General features: G+C 46.7%; 1 protein-coding gene across 1 annotated transcript; it reads right to left on the reverse strand.

Annotated features, from left to right (window-relative positions):
• Window positions 1-809: 809 nt before the first annotated feature.
• LOC134289567 (uncharacterized) lies at window positions 810-1,826 on the reverse strand. Its single transcript, XM_062855556.1, has one exon. It carries the CDS (start codon window positions 1,824-1,826, stop codon window positions 810-812), a length of 1,017 nt encoding a protein of 338 aa, XP_062711540.1.
• Window positions 1,827-17,681: the final 15,855 nt, after the last annotated feature.

Genomic DNA, 17,681 nt, shown 5'->3' on the forward strand with positions numbered 1-17,681 from the left:
AAGAGCCCGGACAGTTAGACACGCTAATAAGACCCCCAACGCTTCTCGATCCTTCGCCCCACTAAGACTTCAATAGGCTCAAAGAAATCTACGCCTACATGGGGAAATGGCCTGGTGAAGGCTGCCATTCTCGCCGAAGGAAGTTCTGCCATTTCTGATGGTGCAGGTTTCGTATCCCGGTTCCGACACCATTGACAACAACATCGCTTCTTGCGAAGTGTTTGACGAAGTCGTGGAATACAGTACCGTCTACGCATCTCGTTGGCTACAGTCGCATAATTGGGATGGTGGTACTGGTACCTCTCATTGAAGTCCACTAGGAGAGTTTTGGCAACCGGATGGTTTTCCGGAAGTATTATCGGGAATTTTTCTTCCGGAAACAGGAAAGAACACTCCGCAGCTCGGCTGTTCATTCGCAAAACTCCGTCTTCGTCCACGAATGGGATCATTTTGTAGATCTGGCTGCGACTGTATTGTTGCCATTGCTTCCGCACGTTCTCTCCATTTTTCGACCCCTCCTTCAGCACCAACATTTCTTCGTGATACACTTATTGTTGCGCCTGCCGAAATTGGTACAGCTGAGCCTGTCTCAATTCTTCACTAGACAATGGTCCTTGACGTGAAACTAATCCCTGCCGTTTCGCTTGTAGATTGTACACGAATCGCTGTACATATGCCGTAACTTTTAGCAGACGATTCCAGCTAGAGTAGTCACTAGCCACAACCACTGGATCCCGAACTTTCCTGTGCACCAGAGCACTGGTTCGAAGCTCTTCGGTCGTAGTTTCTTGGTTGTACAAGATAACAGGTCAATCTCGCTCCGCTTTCTGCAAAAATGCCCTAGGCAAAATGTCCGGCCCTAGGAACCAGCGATCGTCGGACTTCATCTGCACCTGCCCGGTCCATTTCGTGCCATCATCTGTGACGTTCCACTCCGATTTGACCCAGTTCCATTCGTTAACTTCCATAGTGTCTAGAATTTCACTCGTTCTCGCCGCAACATACTGGCTGTAACGACGGTGATCGGAACGTAACCAGCACAATACGTTACGTGAGTCGCACCAGAAAAAGCGCTGCGATACTGAAAGTGACAATGACTTCATAGTGCTGTTGGATAATCTAGCTCCGATGACAGCAGCCCAAAGTTCCGAACGTGGCGTTGACAGGTACTTCAATGGTGCAACCCGTGTTTTCGCCCCGACTAAAGCACATTCGATGGTTCCATTTTCTTCGAACCGTAGATACACGACTGCAGCCATCCCTTTATCTCCAGCGTCCACGAATGTGTGCATTTGAATCTGGGCTCCAGTTGTTGTGATCTGGCGGTAACATTGAGGTATTTGGAGTTCCTCCAGTGTCGGTAGCAATTTTGTCCACGTCTGCCAATCGTCGAGCTGCTTGCCTTCTATCTGGTCGTCCCATTTCGGTCCCTTACGCCATAATTCTTGGAGTGTAACCTTGAGAATCATTAGGAATTGCGAAATGAGTCCCAATTGATCAAAAATACTCATCAGGATCCGAAGAAGTTCTCGTTTGGTAGGTGCTCTGGTTCCGTCAAACAGTGCTGCTTCAAACCTGGTCCAGCAGATTTTAAAGTTAAAGCAGTCGGTTGAGGTGTTCCACCACATTCCCAAGACTTTCTCCGTCGTAATGTCGGCTGCTAGGTTTAAGGACTTCTCACTCGTCGGGCTTTCGTTCAGCGCATTCAAAACTTTGGCGGAATTATAAACCCAGTTTATAATATCAAAGCCGCCTTGAGCATGAACGTGTTTCACCGACTTTGCCAGGTCGATGGCTTCATCTTCCGTTTCGGTTCTGGCAAGCATGTCGTCCACATAGTGCCTTTTTTCAATGGCTTCAACTGCAACGAGGAGCTCGGCACGGAACCTCTGAGCATTCTGATTTTTAACGCATTGCGCTATAGTTGGCGATGACCGTGTCCGAAGACCATTACGGGGACAACGAACGTGCTAGGTTCTTCCTGGTTCACCGTGTCATTCCATAGAAACAGCTGGTAAAACTGGTCCTCTGGACGTATTCCGATCTGGAGAAACATTTCGCGAATGTCTCCACAAATACCGATGCGGCTTTCCCGAAATTGGTTCAGGATGGCAACTCACGAGCTCAACAAGTCCGGGCCAGTAAGCAGCATTGAGTTGAGACTTACTCCATGAGCGGTTGCTGCAGCATCCCATACAATACGGATTTTCCCTGGCTTGTTGGGATTTGTAACCGGAAACGTGGGAAGGTATCAAGAGTGACCTTTGTTTTGCTCTATTTCCTTCTGGGTTACCTTCCTAATGTATCCTTTCGTTTAGTATTCCGCTAGTTTCCCATCGTAGGCAAGCTTCAGATTGGCATTTTTGGCTAGACGCCTTTCTAGACACTGGAGCCGCTGCAAGGCCAATGGCCGGCTGTCCGGTAGGCGAATGTTATCGGAACGTCAGAGCAGTCCGGTTTGGTATCTATTACCGGTGACCTGCGTAAGCGAGATGAGAAACATCAAGGCCCTCTCGTCGTCTCTGGATACTGAGGCCGCAACTGGCATCATGATTCCCAGGCTATCCAGGCTGAAGTACTGCTTCACTGCCAGGTGCAGTTGTTCATCGTTCTGCAGGTTGCATGCACAAATGTGATAGATATGGCTACCGCTGTTGCTCGATTTTTGTTTCGACCAACCTCCGAAGATCGTCCAGCCCAGATGGGTCTTCCTTCTTGGCACCGTCTTACCAACGAAACATTGGCATGCTTGACTCCAATAAGGATCCTTGGTTGGACACAATTATACGATTCCACTGGGATACTGCGCAGATGCTTATACTTCTCCTGAAGTACCTCGACGTTTAAACTTTGACATGGTAGCTCAAACGCTTCAACCGTCCGCACTCCGCTTAGCTCAAACTTTCTGCCCGCCGATCCGGAAATTCCTATGTCCACACATCTTGACTTCTGGTGATGTTTAGGCGTTTTTGCGGGGAGTTTCGAAGGGTCTCATTTGCGTTACATGGGATCCGATGGGATTTTAAGGGGATTTCGAGGGCATTTCAGAAAGTTTCTGAGGATTTTAAACAGTCCCAAACCAACCTCATCTCCCCCTTGTTGCCTCCACCCTGAGCACGCCCTGAACTTCCCATAACTCCACTTGCAACCTAATTCTCTTAGGTAAGGACAAACGTCTTGAAATCCCGCTTCAACACTGCATCAGAACTTCAAACGCACAAATCTCAAGAAGCAAGCTTCACACAGCGGTGCATTTTATTGTTCTGTTCTTGCTCACTCACAATAAGCCTAAAATAAGAAGATCAGAAGCGTTGGTTTTGTTTACTAAGATATTTGTGCCCTCGAAATCGTGAGTAGGTGCCAAAGTCGGCCATTGTGGCGGCCATTTTGGGATTCTAACAAGTATGTCCACCAAACTTATCCCTAATCTAAAACACTCCAACTGCTCTATGCACAATCAGATTCCATTTAGGTAACGTTACCTAAATGAGGGGACCTAAATAGATTTTACCTAGATAGATTCGACCTAAATGAAGGTTTGAGTGCAGTAGTCTTTGTCATCGACTGATCCCTGGAAGCATGAGATAGGAACTTTTGAAGACCAGAGCCATTTTGGACGCGCCTTCCAGGTTGCTAACTCACTGTTTGCAGCCTCATTTGTTGCAATTATTGTGATAAAACTGCAAAATCGGATGCAGACATTACCAGATTCACTAGTGTTTTAGAAATTCTCAGCATGGATAATTAGTAGAGTTTGTCAGCAATTCCTACAATTTTCCCCATGTGCAGCGAGTGGTTGCACCTCTTCTGCACATCCGACGTATTAGGAATACGCCACACGGCATGGCACACGGATGACTACCGCAAAAAAGTTCCGGGGTAAAAAGTTTTCCCTGCTTCTGCCGTTGCTGCTACTGCTGGGTCTGCTAGTTTCTTACCACATTCACATACGCCAAGTTTTTTTTTTTTTTACTTAATCATTTATTTAAGGCTCATGCGCCAACAGGCATAACGGAGCCGAATCCAGTTAAAACTATTTACAATTTCATGTTTTTGTCTTATAAACTATGTTAGTTTTGGGAAACCGAAAAACTCGCGGTTTGGTCGAGGTTAGGGGGCACAAAAATATTTGAGGAAAGGATAGGGTGATGGGGCTTTTCATTGACACGTGGCAGCTTGGTGTGGCGTATTGCTGCTGGTCAAACGTAGAGTGGACATACAACCTGTAACGATACATACAGACGATTTTCGAAGGGACACGAGGTGGACAAGTGGAGCAACAAGACTGGGATATCAAATAAAGACACGAGGTGGACAAGTGGAACAACAAGACGGGGATATCAGACGAAGACTTCAGCTTGCTTCAAGAAGTCGTACACAAGCTTCATATACTCAAGATCAAGTTTACCCAACACATCTCTAATGTCTTCCTTTTCTGGTTTCCCTCGGGCCCTGAGGGATGCACATAAATCGGATCTGGCAATACCGTATTCGGGACATTCCCACACAACATGGTTGATATCTTGATAGCCTGCACCACAGCTACAACGATTGCTATCTGTGAGCCCTATTCGATAGAAATGCGAGCCCAGAGAGTAGTGATTGGACATAAGTCGACACATTATCTTGATAAAATCTCGACCCATATCCAACCCCTTGAACCACGCCGTCTTCGATACCTGTGGGAGAATTGAGTGTAACCACCTGCCCAACTCTCCTGCATCCCATTTTTGTTGCCAACTAACCAAGGCATGCTGACGAGCAATCGAAAAAAATTCATTGAAAGCGATATGACGGTCATAAATATCGCCTTCCATAGCGCCCACTTTGGCGAGTGAGTCCGCTTTCTCATTGCCCGGGATCGAGCAATGTGAAGGGACCCAAACCAAAGTGATGTTATATGCTTGATGCGATAAAGCACTCAGAATTGATCGAATTTCGCTCAGGAAATACGGGGAGTGCTTCACCGGCCTCATTGAGCGAATAGCCTCAATTGAGCTGAGACTATCCGTAAAAATGAAATATTGATCAGAGGGAAGAGAGGCAATTCGCTCTAATGCGTAGTGTATAGCCGCCAATTCTGCGATGTATACTGAGCAAGGACTTTGAAGTTTATGGGCGGCGCTATGAAGCTCATTAAATACACCAAATCCAGTGGAATCATTTGTTTTTGACCCGTCAGTGAAAAACCTTCTGTCGCAACTGACTTGGCCAAACTTGTTTGCAAACATTTTAGGGATGTGCTCCGATCGGAGCGGATCTGGAATTCCACGGATTTCTTGCAACATGGACAGATCAAAAACTATAGTGGAATTGGAGAAGTCTGGGAAGCAATCACGGTTGAGAACATTCGAAGAAGGATGAACCTCCAGAGTCATGTACGAGTAGTACACTGTCATAAACTTTGTTTGATGAATTCGTTCGATCAGCTTCTCAAAGTTTTCAATTACCAATGGATTCAGCACCTCACAGCGGATGAGGAACCTTAACGACAGTTCCACGAAACGATCTGATAAAGGGAGTACTGCTGCTAGTACCTCCAAACTCATTGTGTGCGTCGAGTTCATGCAGCCTAACGCGATCCGAAGACAGCGATACTGGATACGCTCTAGCTTCAGTATGTGTGTTTTCGCGGCGGACTGAAAGCAAAAGCTACCGTATTCGAGAACCGACAGTATCGTTGTACGATAAAGCTTTATCAGATCTTCCGGGTGGGCTCCCCACCATGTTCCGGTAAGTGTACGCATGAAGTTGATTCGTTGTTGGCACTTCTGATACAGATAATTAATGTGCTTTCCCCAGGTGCCTTTAGAGTCGAACCAGACCCCCAGATACATATGTGAAAGACTTTGAGTGAGTTCCCTACCCAAAAATTGAAGCTCTAGATCTGCTGGATCACGCTTCCTAGAAAAGACAACTAACTCAGTTTTCTCCGGAGAGAATTCGATACCCAGCTTTACAGCCCAAGCAGACAAATTGTCTAAGGTATCTTGCAGTGGTCCTTGCAGATCTTCCGCCTCTGGTCCGGTGATAGAGACCACGGCGTCGTCCGCAAGCTGTCGTAGCGTGCAATTTTCCACGAGACATTCGTCGATATCTCTGACGTAAAAATTGTAAAGAAGGGGGCTTAAGCATGAGCCCTGGGGGAGACCCATGTAACTAATTCGTGAAGTTGCCGAGGTTCCATGAGAGAAAAACATGTGCTTCTCAGACAACAAGTTGTACAAATAGTTGTTTAAAATCGGAGAAAGCCCACACTCGTGGAGTTTGTCTGAAAGGACATCAACGCAAACGGCATCAAAAGCCCCCTTAATATCCAAAAATACTGAGCCCATTTGCTCTTTTTGAGCGTAGGCCAGTTGAATTTCTGTAGAAAGCAGCGCCAGACAATCGCTCGTTCCCTTGCCTCTGCGGAAACCGAATTGAGTATCTGAAAGAAGGCCATTCGATTCAACCCATTTGTCAAGCCGATGGAGAATCATCTTCTCTAGCAGCTTCCGTAAGCACGACAACATCGCAATTGGTCGGTACGAGTTGTGATCCGACGCGGGCTTCCCGGGCTTTTGAATGGCAATAACCCTCACTCGTCTCCAGTCATCCGGAACAGTGTTGCTCTCCAAGAATAGATTGAATAAATTCAACAAGCGCCTCTTTGCGACGTCTGGGAGGTTTTTAAGCAAGTTGAACTTAATTCTATCCATTCCTGGGGCAGAGTTGTTACATGACAGAAGCGCGAGTGAGAATTCTAGCATCGAAAAGGGTGAATCCATTGCATTCCTTTCGGGTGGATAACGACGAAAATTCGGTTGTACTTGGACCGAATCCGGACAGACTTTCTTTGCGAAATCGAAAATCCATCGAGGCGAGCTTTCTCGATCCTCATTAACCGATACCGCGTTGCGCATTCTCCTTCCGACCGTCCAGAGAGTTCGCATTGACGTCTCCCGCGATAAACCGTTGACGAAATTCCTCCAATAACCACGTTTCTTCGCCTTCACGAGGTTCGCGAACTTATGGTCGAGAAAGGAATACCACTCGTAGTTCTCCCGTGTACCTCGCTTCCGATATGTTTTAAACGCGGCGGATCTTTCGCGATAGGCTCCGGTACATTCCTCATCCCACCACAATGTGGGGGTTCTTCGCCGTATCGAAGTTCCCGGAACCGGTCTACGCTGCGCTTGTAGAGCACTTTCGACGATTAACCCGGACAAGTATTGGTACTCTTCCTGCGGTGGAAGAACGTCAACCGACTGCTCGCCCTCTGAGACCAACTCAGCATATTTACCCCAGTCGATATGCTTCGTGAGGTCATACGCGACGTCAATCTGGCGAGCCTGACACGAATCATTGGTGATTGAAATTTTGATCGGCAGATGATCACTACCATGGGGATCCTGAATTACCTTCCACGTGCAATCCAATGATAGTGAATTCGAACATATTGAGAGGTCTAACATACTTGGAGGATCTGGAGGTTTAATTCGCGTTGCTTCCCCGGAGTTCAAAATTGTCAAATTGAAATAGTCACAGAGGTCATATATAAGGGTTGCGCGATTGTCGTCCTTCGGAGACCCCCAGGCTGTTCCGTGTGCATTAAAATCTCCTAGGATCAACCAAGGCGCAGGCATAGCACAGCATATTTCCGCAAGATCTCTGCGAGATACTCTTGTACTAGGCGGTATATAAACACTGGCTACGCTGAAACTTTTTCCTTGTATAGTAACATGACATGCAACTATTTCAGTGCCGTTCATCGGGGGGAAATCAATTCTATAAAAGGAATGGAGCTTATTGATCCCCAAGATCACCCCTCCATATCCATCCCCTCGATCACGACGAATAATATTAAAATCGTGGAAAGAAATGTCTTTATCGGAAGTTAACCATGTTTCACTAAGGGCAAATATGTCACAACGTGTACTGTGAACTAAAAATTTGAACGCATCCATATTTTTAATTAGGCTTCTACAATTCCACTGTAGGACTTCAATCATATCTCCGACCTCGCTGGACAAATTAGCCATCGAAAGATATGAAAGATTCAAGAATCGGCCATTGTGAAGCCAGTTGCTTCAGAAGAGGTGTCACAAAGGGAAGTGCCATGTTTATCAAACTTCTTATTACGGGTGAGATATTAAACGTTTCGAAGATGATATCCACTATCCCAGAGAGAGTCAATTTTCCGGAAAGACCGACTGGGTTTTGTCGACGTTCCTGTTGACTAGTCTTTTGGCTTTCTGGGCGAAAAACTGGGGCATCTGGGGTTTTAGATGCTCCCGGAAGTGACGGAAAATCTCCAGCTGAAAATTTGAAACCTGGAGGCGATACCTTTTTGGTGCTCCCGCCACTTCTTGATTTTATAAGAGGGGTTTGACGAGCTGGTTGAGCAACAGGAACGTTTTGAGAAGCTCGCTGTTCCATGTGCCGTTTTGCAACATCTCGCTTTCTTTTCGTCCCTGTCTCAATTATAGTGTACTCTACACCATCCTCAGAGTCAGAGCCTTGATCGTTATCTGGCAGGGTTGCAAAGATATTAGTGCTAGTAGAAGGTTGGGCAACTGGAACAGCAGTCGGGGCGATCTTTTTCAGCATTTCTGCATAAGATCGCCTTGACCGCTGTTTTAAGGAGTTTATGGAATGTTTCTCCCGCTCTACGTACTTCGGGCATGCACTGAGCTCGTGGGGCGGAGATTCACCACAAGTGGCACATTTTGGCTCCATATTGCAGGAGCCCTCCGCATGTTGTTCACCGCACATACCGCAACGTGGTTTATTGCTACAGTAAAGTGCGGTGTGTCCCAACTGCTGGCATTTTGCACAATGCATTACCTTCGGTTCGTAGAGGCGAACAGGTAATCGAAGAAGCCCAACCACGAGAACGCTCGGAAGAGCGGTGCCGGAAAAGGTCACCCGGAAAGAATTCGACGGTTGTTTTGAGCCATCAGTTTGTGCCTTGTTCATTTGGACTGCATCAAGTACTGGAACCAGTGGGACGGCACGATTTTTGAACCCACCAGCTCCAGACATGATTGCAGCACAGGTTAAATTATCTTCGGTGACCACTCCGTAGCACTCTATCTCGAGGCTAGGCAGATATGTTTTATATTCCCGCGTAAAGAGCTCAAAGTTAGCGATCTTTGTCGCCTGATCGGGGTCATTTACTGTGACACGCAGTTTGTCGCGGCTGGGTGAGTCTATCTCCAGAACTCCGCGAAACGATTTTGCCAGATCATTTGCGATTTGTAATTTGTTTAATTTTTTTCCATTCGGTTTGGGCCGAAAGAAAACCAGAAAGGGACCCTTAGATCCGGGTGGATAAACTTTCTGGCGGGGGCTCACCGGGTTAGAAGAAGATCCAGGGATAGAAGAGAATACAGCGGGCTGAGAAGAAATGCCAGGCTGAGAGAAATTTGTAGCCAAGGGAGTTTTTACCATGGGCTGGGACCGTGTTTCTTTCACCAAAGAACTAATTGGAACGATTCCGGAAGAAACAACACAACGTACATGGGGAACCCCTGGATCGTTTTCATTATCGCCAGTTTCCATGGCGTCAGAATTCTGAATTTGTTCTATTGAAATAGTTGACAGACCAGAGCCTGTCTCATCATCGGATGAAATTACGAGATCCGGTGAACTCCCACCAGTGTCATTCGTTTCCATGCAGGCCTATTTTATTATACCTTATGCCAGACAATGGCAATAAAAACCAATATAACCAACCAGATGTTCAATATAAAGTTAAACCGGGAGAACGGGAAAAAAACAACAATCCAAAAAAACCGTTTACCAACTTAAATATCTATAAAAAAAATATTGAAGGAGAAAAAAAAAGAAAAACAAAAAAAAAACAAAGAAAGAGAAGGATAGCAACTAAAAAAAAAGCACTAATTCGAAGACGTGGTCCCACCTGAATTCAACCAATAGTCCTACGTCGAGAAAAATAACCAAGTCAAAAAAGCAAAAATAAATCCAGAAAAAAGGGGTTTTGAACCACTGTGGTTAAAATGCGGCAGAGCAAAACGGTGTCAAACCAAAAAAAAATAGTCTCAACACCTGTTCTAATCCGAAGTAAAGTGATATCGGGAGAAAAGGGGCAAGAAAGAGGAAAAAAAAACTTATAGAAAAAGGATAGCAACTTAGAAAAAATCAATTCAATGTTTGTATCTACTTAAATACTAATATAATATGAGAAAATGTTGAAAAAAAAAAAAACAAAAGAAAATCAAAGAATAGAAAGGATAGCAACTCAAAAAAAAAAATTAAAACTAAAAAAAATAGTGTGGTGTCAATGGGCCGTGAACCGGGGGGAACTACTGTACCATCGAAACTCAAATCGAAATAATTTTTTTACTGCGAGCTAGACGGTGGACTGGGAAACAATAGAGCGGCGAAAAAGATGCAAAATACTCAACTGGTCTGTGCACAGCCTTTATATACCTATATGTAGGTAGGTAGCTTGTTGGTGGCGATGGCTTGGGCTGCTGCTGCTGTTGTACGCTGATGACCTTTATCGTCGACTTTTTCACTTCGTCGTTACCGGCGTCGTCGTCGTCGTCGTCGTCGTCGTCGTCGTCGTCGTGGTGCGTTGTTTATGATGGGCAGTTATGCTTGCCTCGAGATTAGAGCTGGACGATGTTGCTATGCAACTCGCTCCCCAACATCGGAGGGATTCGCCTTGCGGCACTACACTCCACACTAGTAGGATACTACCGATATAAAAAACCCTCAGCGCGAGGGAAAAAAAACTCTACTAACTACGAAGGCTACCGCGCGAAGAGAAACGGACATTCACATCCGACTCGTTCCAAACACCGATAGGGAATGATACGCCAAGTGCTGGCGACTGACTGCTAGCAAGGAAATCCAAAGTGATATTTAATAATGTTGAAGAAAATGAACATTACCTCAAAGCAGCGGCTGCTGCTGCTACTGCTGCCAAAGTGCCATCGGGGTTCAGTTCATGGCAGGACGAGTTACTTGTTCCAGCAATCCTACCGCCTGTCACCACCTTCCACATACAGTTGTCATAGTCAGTGCAGTGGTTTACGCTGGATCAGACGACCCCCAAGTAGAAACATGTGACACTGTCTACTGCCACCTCCCGAAAACCGGTGAAGGTAGAAGACGGAGAGGTCACTGTGGCCACAGGCTATTTTCATTTATGAAACCAAAAATTCTCCGTTTCGTCGTCGTCGTCGCCGTCATCAATGGTAAACTTCTTCCACAACTGTACTGTTGCCGCCAAAGCGGCATACTTTCCAAATTCGAACCATGTCCGGGCCGTTTTATTCTTAATTCTATTTGTTTTCATTATAACCACAATTTGACAACTCCAGAACCGTTGACTGCGGCTGTAGAGTTCTTGCCATAGTTGGTTTCTGCCATGTTACTTCCGTACCGTTAGTTCGGACATGGGTTGCAGTATTTTATAAGTTTTAGTATTTTTTATTTATTTTACAGCGAAGTAGATCGCATTATCAACATGATTTGGCAGAAATTATCAGATTGATTTATGGAGAAATTCTTTGAATAAATTCGTACGGTATATTTTACAGAATCATATAACAAATCCGTGAATCTTTGTAGGAATTGTTAGACAAATCTGACTTGTGTACCCATGGTGGTGACGCCCCGGTAAGCCACGCCACAGACACAGAGATTGCTTTCTGAGCGCCCAATACGGAAGGTATGTGCGTTTAACAAAAATAGTGGTTGGACATCAGCCGACACATTACACGAATGAAATCGCGGCTTAAATCCAACCCTTTGAACCATGGCTTCTTCGACACCTGTGGAATGATGGAGTGCAACTATCTACCCATCTCTCCATCTCTCTATTTGTGCTGCCAGTTGATCAAGGTTTCGGGCCAATGCAAAAGATTCGCTAGCGCCTATTTTAGCCAGAGAATCCGCTTTCTTATTGATCGGAATCGAGCAATGTGACGGGATCGAAGCTATGGTGATGGTATATGAGCGTTTGGACAAAGCACTCACGACTTGGCGTATTCCATTCAGGAAGTACGCTGAGTGCTTCATCAGTTTCATTGACCGAACAGCCTCCAGGGAGCTTAGACTGTCGGTAAAAATAAAGTAGTGCTCAGGTGAAAGAGTGCAGACGTACTCTACTTACTTACCTTACCGATCAGGCTAAGGCCGGGGTGGCCTCTGCTGTACATAGTAGCCGCCTCCATTCCACTCGGTCCATGGCTGTTCGTCTCTAGTTCCGCACTCTGCATAGGGTCCGCAGATCGTCCTCAACTTGGTCGACCCACCTAGCTCTGCCATTGTCTCAAATTTACAAGCAATAATATCAATATCATCGGCGAAACCAAGCAGCTGAACGGACTTCGTGAAAATCGTCCCACTCGTGTTTATCCCCGCTCTTCTTATTACACCCTCCAAAGCAATGTTGAACAGCAAGCACGAAAGACCAGAGAGTGTCCCTGATACTCGAACTACGCACATCACTCGATCCATCGTCGCCTTGATCAACCGTATCAGTTTATCCGGGAATCCATATTCGTGCTTAATCTGCCATAGCTGTTCTCGATCGATTGTATCATACGCCGATTTGAAATCGATGAACAAGTGATGTGTGGGAACGTTGTATTCGCGGCATTTCTGCAACACCTGGCGGATGGCGAACATCTGGTCCGTTGTAGCGCGTTCACCCATAAATCCAGCCTGATATTGCCCCACGAACTCTCTTGCAATCGGTGATAGACGGCGGCATAAAATTTGAGAGAGTATCTTGTAGGCAGCGCTCAGTAGTGTGATCGAGCGGTAGTTCCCGCAATCCAACTTGCAGCCGTTTTTGTAAAAGGAACACACGATACCTTCCATCCATTCCTCCGGTAATACTTCCTCCTCCCAAATCTTGGTAATGACCCAGTATAGTGTTCTCACCAGTGCTTCTCCACCGTATTTTAATAGCTCGCTTGGTAGTTGATCTACTCCAGCGGCTTTGTTGTTTTTCAACCAGCCAACCTCCTCCTCAATCTCTTGGAGGTCAGGGGCCGGAAGTCTTTCGTCCTGTGCACATACTCCTAGACCTGTTACCACGGCACCTTCGGTACTTGCAACGTCGCCATTGAGGTGCTCATCGTAATGCTGCCGCCACCTCTCGACCACCTCACGCTCGCTCGTGAGAATATTCCCGTGATTATCTCGGCACATGTCGGCTTGTGGCACAAAGCATCTGCGCGAGCGATTCACCTTCTCGTAGAACTATCGTGTGTCCTTAGCGCGGTACAGCTCTTCCATCGCTTCGTGATCTCGTTCTTCCTGCTGGCTCTTCTTCATCCGGAAGACTGAGTTCTGCCTGTTCCGCACCTGTCTGTAACGTGCCTGATTCGCTCTCGTACGGTGTTGCAGCATTCCCGCTCATGCTGTATTCTTCTCGCTTTTCAACTGTTCACATTCGCCGTCGTACCAGTCGTTTCTGTGATTCGGAGTTGCGAAGCCTAATGCTGTAGCCGAAGTACTACCTATGGCAGATCGGATGTCCCTCCAGCCATCTTCAAGTGTAGCTGCGCCAAGTTGCTCTTCCGTTGGTAGGGCCACTGCTAACTGCTGCGCGTAGTCTTGAGCCACTTCTACGTTACGAAGTTGCTCGATGTTGAGCCGCGGCGTTCAACTTCGACGCGTGGTGATAACTGTCGAAAGTTTTGAGCGCATGCATACAGCGACTAAGTAGTGATCCGAATCTATATTCGCACTGCGGTATGTGCGGACATTGATTATATCCGAGAAGAATTTATCGTCGATTAGAACGTGGTCGATTTGGTATTCTGTTTGATGGTCGGGTGATCTCCAGGTGGCTTTGTGGATATCTTTGCGGGGGACGAATGTACTTCGGACTACCATACAACGGGAGGCTGCAAAGTTTACGCATCGCTATTATTCGATACGGCGTGCAGGCTGTTTCGCTCGATTATCGATCTGTACATTTCCTCCCTTCCTGTCTGCGCGTTCAAGTCGCCGACAATGATTTTCACGTCACGCGGCGAGCAACCATCGTATGTTTGCTCTAACTGCGCGTAGCGTAGCGCTTCTTTCTCGTCATCGGGATGACGTCGTGTGGGCAGTGGACGTTGATGATGCTGTAGTTGAAGAAACGGCCCTTAACTCTCAACATGCACATCCTTGCGTTGATCGGCTGCCACCCGATCACACGTTGTCGCATCTGGCCCAATACTATAAATCCTGTTCCCAGTTCATTGGTGGTGCCACAGCTTTGGTAGAAGGTAGCCGCTCGAATCGATGCCCGCTTTTCCACACTTTCTGTCCAGTCCAACAAAGTTCCTGCAACGCCACGATGTCGAAGTTGCGGGGATGTAGTTCGTCGTAGATTATCCTGTCACATCCTGCGAAACCTAGTGACTTGCAATTCCATGTTCCAAGTTTCCAATCATAGTCCTTATTTCGTCGCGTGGGTTTTTGCCGATTGTATCGATTCGTATTTTCTCCTATGTTATTCGCAATGGGGATTTTTACGACAGGAGTGACTTATTGGGCCTACGCCAACACTCCTGTCTCGCCGGAGGGCCATCGTGCCAGTTCCGTTTAGCGTCCCAATCAACACTGGAACGACCACGCTAATGGGGCTACCACCTTGGACCTATCTGGGCGTGGTGCAGCGTTTCTTACTCAACCGCTGGATGTCAGAACAGACGCTGTTTAAGCCGCACCTCTTTGGTGAACAGATGCTCGGGTCGTACCTCCTCAATCTAGCTGAAGTCAGAAGGACAACAGTGCCCAGGCTGTACTATCAGCTAAGCACACAACTCTTAGCTGGTGGTCTTTGTGGAAGCATGAGGTAGCAAGAACACGTGAGACTCGTGAAGACTGAAGCTGCGGCCTGCGACCCTGTGAAAGGATACGGAGTCTACCCCGACGGAGTCCTTCGCTTTCGCAGGTAGTCCAAAAGGTGTGGTGGATGACATTGCTCGTGATAGGCATTCGCAAAAGTGGGCGAGGCAGCCGTCATATGGTGAGCTGTCTGGCAGTAGTGCCCGCAAGGCTTGGAAGATACTCTCTCTGAAGGTCGTCAGTAATGCAGACAAGTCGGACCTCAACCAGGTGTCCAGAAAACCTGGGAAGGGTGGCCCTGATAAGACTGGCCCGTCCCAGAAGAATGGGAACAGGGGGTTGCGGCCGTTGGTACACCCTCAGCAACCACAGAGTAGGGAGAACCAAGGTGAGGACCCCCCTTGGACGAAGGTCAAGTAGAGGAACAAGAACACAAAGCCGCAGGTCGAAGTTAGGGATGCAAAACCAAGGTGATAAGCGCGAAAATGGTGACGCGCTCTAGGACGCGTTCGTCATCAAGACCGAACAGTCGAAGTACTCGGACGTCTTGAAGGCGATGCTACTCGACGCCAAGCTCGTGGATCTGGGAGCCGACGTGCACAGTATCAGACGTACTCGTACGGGCGAGATGATCCTGGAGCTGAAGCGCGATATGAATCGCAAGGGCGCCGCCTACAAAAGTTTGTAGGCAGAGGTGCTTGGCGAAGGGGTAGAGGTGAGGACTCTCACACAACAGGCGACTCTGAAGGTAAAAAAGCCTAGACGAGGTTACCGAAGTGGAAAAGCTTGTCACGGCACTGCGGTAACAGTGAGATATGCAGGTTGCTGCCGCAGCCGTTAGGCTACGGAAGAGGCCGGCATGGACACAGGTAGCTTTGATTCAGCTACCAGTGGCGGACATAAAAAAAATTGTTTAAGTAGGGAGGATTGAAGTAGGCATGTGCGTATGTCATCTGACGTTTGGAGTCATGGAATTGCAAAAGCCTCGACAGGAGCAAACTGTGTAGGATATGCGGGGCCGAAGATCATAAGGCACAAGGCTGTACGAGTCCACCCATTTGTCTAATCTGTACCGCGTGGTCCAAGAAAGCTGCAGAGAACAAATCACAGTGCAGGTAACGCAGCTGAACCACTGTGACGCGGCTCAGCAACTGCTTTGTCAGGCGGTTTCTGAGTGGAGACGGATATCGCCATCATAGCGGACCCATACCGAGTACCCGCCGGCAACGGCAATTGGGTCGCGGATGGGCCCAGAAAAATGGCAGCGGTATGGACGATGGGTAAATACCCCATCCAGGAGTTGGTGTCTACTACCTATGAGGGCTTTGTGGTCGCCAAAGTAAACGGGGTCTTCTTCTGCAGCTGTTATGCGCCTCCGTGGTTGCCGATCGAGCAGTTCACGCAGATGCTGGACTGTATGACGACCGTGCTAACAGGGCGAAGGCCGGTAGTAATAGCAGGTGACTTTAATGCCTGGGCCGTGGAATGGGGAAGCCGTTTCAAAAACCAGCGGGTTCGGATCCTGCTAAAGATACTGGTCATACTAGATGTCGACCTGGCTAATGTTGGTACCAAGAGTGCTAATTACATTCTAAGCAGATTTGCTAATTTGATCACTCTTTCTTCGGCACGGGTCGCTTGACACCTTGATTAGGGTTAGTATAGTAGTCCTATTCTTAGCCGGCAACTTCACGCAAGGGCGTAGCCAGAGGGGGGCAGGGGGGGCCGTGCCCCCCCCCCCCCTGACCGAGCAACTATATTCTAACTTAACCGAAAAACTTAGATGATCAGAGCTGTTTTTGACTAGGGGATTCTGGGGTAATACGCACCACTTAAGGAAGATGCGTCCAAATGCATATAAAAAGGCAATAATTTATTAGTTTAATGCATGCATTTATTGCATATACTTTCATTCTAAGAGAAACCAAACAAAATTCCAGCCTTAATACAGTTCAGCTTTTGAAAATAACGTTTTTTGTAAAGACTAACATTACGGCTTCGTATGTTTATGCGGGGCAGTATGCACCCTTGCTCGGGGTAAAATGCACTACAACAATGGGGCAGGATGGACTCAAACAAAGGGGCAAGACGCACCACAACATTGAGGCAAGATGCACCGTCGAGTTTAGAAATCTTTTTACTTCTTAGACAAAATGCATGTTTTATAAGGTTTTAAGACAAGCAATAGTTCAATTCTGTTTGCGATTACTTACAGAGCACTCATAGATATTATTACAGCTTGTTTTCTATAGGTGCGTTTTGCCCCAACCAATGGAGTGCATATTGCCCCAATCAATAGCAAAAAATGAAATAGTTTAAAACATATAATTTACGTAGATTACTGTTTAAGTTATTTTTCCTATGCTTAGCATTGCCCTCAATGAACTGAATAAGCACAACAGCATTAGATGTTTGGTCGGTTTTCACCATCAAATCATTCGACAAACAATCGGGAAAATTACATCAGAATCGTGCTTTTCAATTTTATTCATTTTTCTCACTAATTACGTAACGCAAATATGTAAAATTTTCCAGATGTTCATTTATTAAGACGTTCTATTAGACTGATAAGGTTTCAAAGCTCTAAAACCGATAATCCCTAAAAAACAAAGGGGGTGCGTTTTGCCTCGACAGTGCGTATTACCCCAAATGCCCCTAATAAAAATAAAATTCTCCTGCATCCTCGTATTTATTTGAATGTATGCAGGAATTCCTTCGAAAATTCTTGGAGGAATATCTTCGAAAATTCCCGAGAGTATTCCTTCGGAAATACCTGGAGGAATTCCTTTGGAAATTCCTGGAGGAATTCCTTCGGAAAGTCCTGTAGGAATTTCTTCGGAAAGTCGTGGAGGATTTTTTTTCGGAAATAC

This window comes from Aedes albopictus, chromosome 1 (assembly GCF_035046485.1).
Source record: "Aedes albopictus strain Foshan chromosome 1, AalbF5, whole genome shotgun sequence".
NCBI classification, from domain to species: domain Eukaryota; kingdom Metazoa; phylum Arthropoda; class Insecta; order Diptera; family Culicidae; genus Aedes; species Aedes albopictus.